This window comes from Cryptomeria japonica, chromosome 8 (assembly GCF_030272615.1).
Source record: "Cryptomeria japonica chromosome 8, Sugi_1.0, whole genome shotgun sequence".
Lineage (NCBI taxonomy): Eukaryota > Viridiplantae > Streptophyta > Pinopsida > Cupressales > Cupressaceae > Cryptomeria > Cryptomeria japonica.
This window is the reverse complement of record NC_081412.1, coordinates 29,666,489-29,670,505: the sequence shown is the minus strand read 5'-3', so window position 1 is coordinate 29,670,505 and position 4,017 is coordinate 29,666,489. Positions and strand designations below refer to the sequence as shown.

Below are 4,017 nucleotides of genomic sequence, written 5' to 3'. Positions count from 1 at the left end.
TAATTCTTTTTAATCAGATATGGCTTTAAGCTTCAACAGATGTATACAAATTCTACATTATAAGGAGGATTGCATAATCGTATCTTTTTTGATGAAATATCCTAACTTTGCATTAATATAAAGAAGATAGTATATAGTATCTTATTAGAAAATAAAAAAGAATGGTAGAAAGATAGATCCACATGCAAGAATTATCGATACAAGTGATGGAGAGGATATTTGGTATTGTTGGAAGAAGAAAAACTATGGTCAACTGCATCAATGCAATTGAAGACAACTACTTCTAAAATGTCGAATATAGAAACGATAATAAAAACCATGTCATAAATAACCAAATAGGACATAATAATGAACCTTTAGTTCGCTTGGTCGGAATGTTGTGGATCAAGGACACAATTTTTTCCAGATTAACCAAATAGGATATAATAATGAACCTTTAGTTCACTTGGTCGGAATGTTGTGGATCAAGGACACAATTTTTTCCAGATTAGTGAAGGAACTTCCACCCTCTCCTACTGCGTGTATTGCTGCTTCTTTCAATTCACATGCCCTCATTCTCATATCTTTGCCTTCTTTCCCTTCGATTATTAATTTCACACCCCTCTCTATCTCTGCACTTGTTACGGTAAAAACACCATTTCCCATAGCCTCCATCTTAACCTCCTCAGCCACTCGTAGCTCTTCAACCAGAAGCTTCTTCACAAAGGGTTGGTCGTTCTGAAATGGCCAGGCCAAGATAGGGATTCCATTACTGATACTCTCTAGCGTAGAGTTCCACCCACAATGGCTCAGGAAGCCCCCAATTGAAGGATGACTCAAAATAGCCTGTTGCATAAGAGACATGTAAACCATATTTAGTTCAACATCTTAAACATGTCATCTTAAGCCTAAACTTACATCGTCAGAAACATATTTTCTTCTCTACCTGTTGGGGAGCCCAACCTGTGACCACTAGACCGCAGTCCGCCGTGCGCTGTCGAAAGCCGTGCAGAAGATGAAAAAGAGGTTCATCCCCGGGAGGATTCTTCACCGCCCACAAAAAACACTGCCTGCTCGCCTCCAAACCCTCTGCAACCACCTTAGTCTGATCCCCAGAAAGCGCAATCTCACTGCCAAAGTTAGCATACACCACCGACCCCGAGGCCCGACGATCCAACCACTCCTCCACACCTCCCTCTTCAAAATCACCCGACGGGCTGCTCAAAACAGGGCCAATACTCCACACGGGCACCCCAAACGAGCTCTGCACATGATCTACAAATTCACCCTCCATTTCATCAAACGCGTTCATTATCACGCCCTGACTGCGCCTAATGTGCTCAAAAAACTTGAAGAACAAGTCGTGTGGCATCCCCGTCCGGCCCGCCCCTCGGAAAGGATGAAGCATATCCGAGTCGTGAATCGGAACCCGTTTGGGGAAACCCGGGAGAAACACCGTTGGCGGGCTGTCCGCCGGAATAAGTAGAGGAAGGCTATTTATGACGGCCTCTATCATACTCAACCCGTAGGCACCCATGGTGACATAGAAGAAGACCGGAATTTTCAACTGGTCGGCAACCGCGGGCAGAAAAAATGGGCAGAAGTCAGCAATCAAGCACTTTGGTCTCAGTCGGGCGACGAGTTGTGTGAAAGAGATCTCCATTTGTTCTATTCCAGTGAACAGAGTTGAAATTTGCAGGGGCGTCAGTTTTTCTGTGTTTTCCGTGCCGTCGGGCAAACCCGGCACGGAAGGCAGGGCAATGTCCATCACGCGCACCAGTGATGAAGAAACAGCGTTTCGTTTGGCTTTGAGGCGCTTTGCATTGAGGGGGGTTGTGAGAAAGACAACGTTGAGATCTTTGGATGCGAGAAGCTCGCAGAGGCGCATGAAGGGAATAATGTGACCCTGTGCTAGGAGAGGAAAGGCCAAGGCATCTACTGAACCTTTCACTTCTTCTTCTGCCATTGCTGCGTAAGAGAAAGGATTTAGTATTTGAGCGTGTTACAATAGCTTTGTTGATTTAATACTCACAGTTGTAGATTTTGGCAAAATGACTAGGAATTGTTGAGGAAAATGACTAGTACTTGTGGGCACTGGCTATGCAGCAATGTAAACAGCACGGCATAGCCTAGGCCTGCCTCTAAGTACCTGCGTGGAAGTACCCTGTTTCTTCTGCCTCGTCCGTGCATCGTGCCCCACAAAATATCTGGCAGGCTAGCCCCCTTTTTAAATTTTTTTGCTTATAGTTTTTGTTAAAAAATTATTTAGTAGTTTATATAATTTATTTAATAAATTTTTTATTATAGTTTTAGTAAAAGATAATATTTATATATATATATTTTAACTCTATATTATTATTTATAATAGTTTATATATTAAGTTGATATTAACTTAATTTATATAATTAAATAATATAATTAAGTTAATATTTATAGTATATTTTATATATAATTAAGTTGATATAAACCTATTTTATATAATTAAGTTAATATATTTTATTTATATTATATTCAGTTTATTTTTTATATATTTTTTTATTTTAATTAAATTGATATTAATTTGATATGAATTTAATTGATTTAACCTAATTGATATCTAATACATATTAATATCAATATCAATAGATATAATATTAACTTAATTATATAACCTATTGATTTTAATCTACTAATATTTACTTAATTATATAACCTATTGATATTAACTTAATCATATAACCTATTGATTTTGACTTAATCATATAACTTATTGATATCAACTTAATCATATAACCTATTGATATCAACATAATTATATAACGTATTGATATTAACTTAATCATATATATGATTAAGTTAATATCTATAGGCTATATAATTAAATTAATATCAATAAGTTAAAATCAATTAGGTTAAATCATATTAACTTAATTATATAGCCTATAGATATTAACTTAATCATATTAACCTAATTGATTTTAACCTATTGATAAAGTTAATATCAATACGTTATACGATTAAGTTAATTAATATCAATAGGTTATATGATTAAGTCAAAATCAATAGGTTATATGTTTAAGTTAATATCAATAGGTTATATAATAAAGTAAATAATAGTAGATTAAAATCAATAGGTTATATAATTAAGTTAATATTAAAAGGTTAAAATCAATTAGGTTAAATAATATAACTTAATTATATAACATATTGATTTTAACTTTATCAATAGATTAAAATCGATTAGGTTAATATGATTAAGTTAATATCAATAGATTACAATCAATAGGTTATTTAATTAAGTTAATATTAATAGATTAAAATCAATCAAATTAAATAATATTAACTTAATTATATAAATTAGGTTAATATCAACTACGCTAATATGATATTAACTTAATATGATTTAACCTAGTTGATATTAACCTAATTTATATAATTAAGTTGATATGATTTAACCTAATTGATTTTAACTTAATTATATCTATTGATATTGATATTAATATGTATTAGATATCAATTAGGTTAAATAAATTAAATTCATATCAAATTAATATCAATTTAATTAAAATAAAAAATAAATAAAAATAATATAATTAAAATATAAAAAATAAACTGAATATAAAATAAATAAAATATATTTGAAAAATAAAAATATATTAACTTAATTATATAAAATAGGTTTATATCAACTTAATTATATACAAAATATACTATAAATATTAACTTAATTATATTATTTAATTATATAAATTAAGTTAATATCAACTTAATATATAAACTATTATAAATAATATAGAGTTAAAAATATATATATAAAAATATTAACCTTTACTAAAACTATAATAAAAAATTTATTAAATAAATTATATAAACTACTAAATAATTTTTTTACAAAACTATAAGCAAAAAAAATTAGAAAGGGGGCTAGCCCACTAGCATTTTGTGGGGCACGATGCACGGATGAGGCAGAAGAAACAGGGTACTTCCACGCAGGTACTTAGAGGCAGGCCTAGGCTATGCGATGTTGTTTACATTGTTGCATAGCCAGTGTCGTAGTTG

The 4,017-nt window shown here is 31.9% G+C and overlaps 1 protein-coding gene across 1 annotated transcript; it reads right to left on the bottom strand.

Annotated features, from left to right (window-relative positions):
• Positions 1–298: 298 nt before the first annotated feature.
• On the bottom strand, positions 299–2,149 carry LOC131078544 (UDP-glycosyltransferase 73C3). The gene is made up of 2 exons (XM_058016264.2): positions 926–2,149; positions 299–825 (listed from the first exon to the last, which is right to left on the bottom strand). The coding sequence occupies exons 1-2, from the start codon at positions 1,943–1,945 to the stop codon at positions 442–444; spliced, it is 1,404 nt and encodes a 467-aa protein (XP_057872247.2). The 5' UTR covers positions 1,946–2,149; the 3' UTR covers positions 299–441.
• Positions 2,150–4,017: the final 1,868 nt, after the last annotated feature.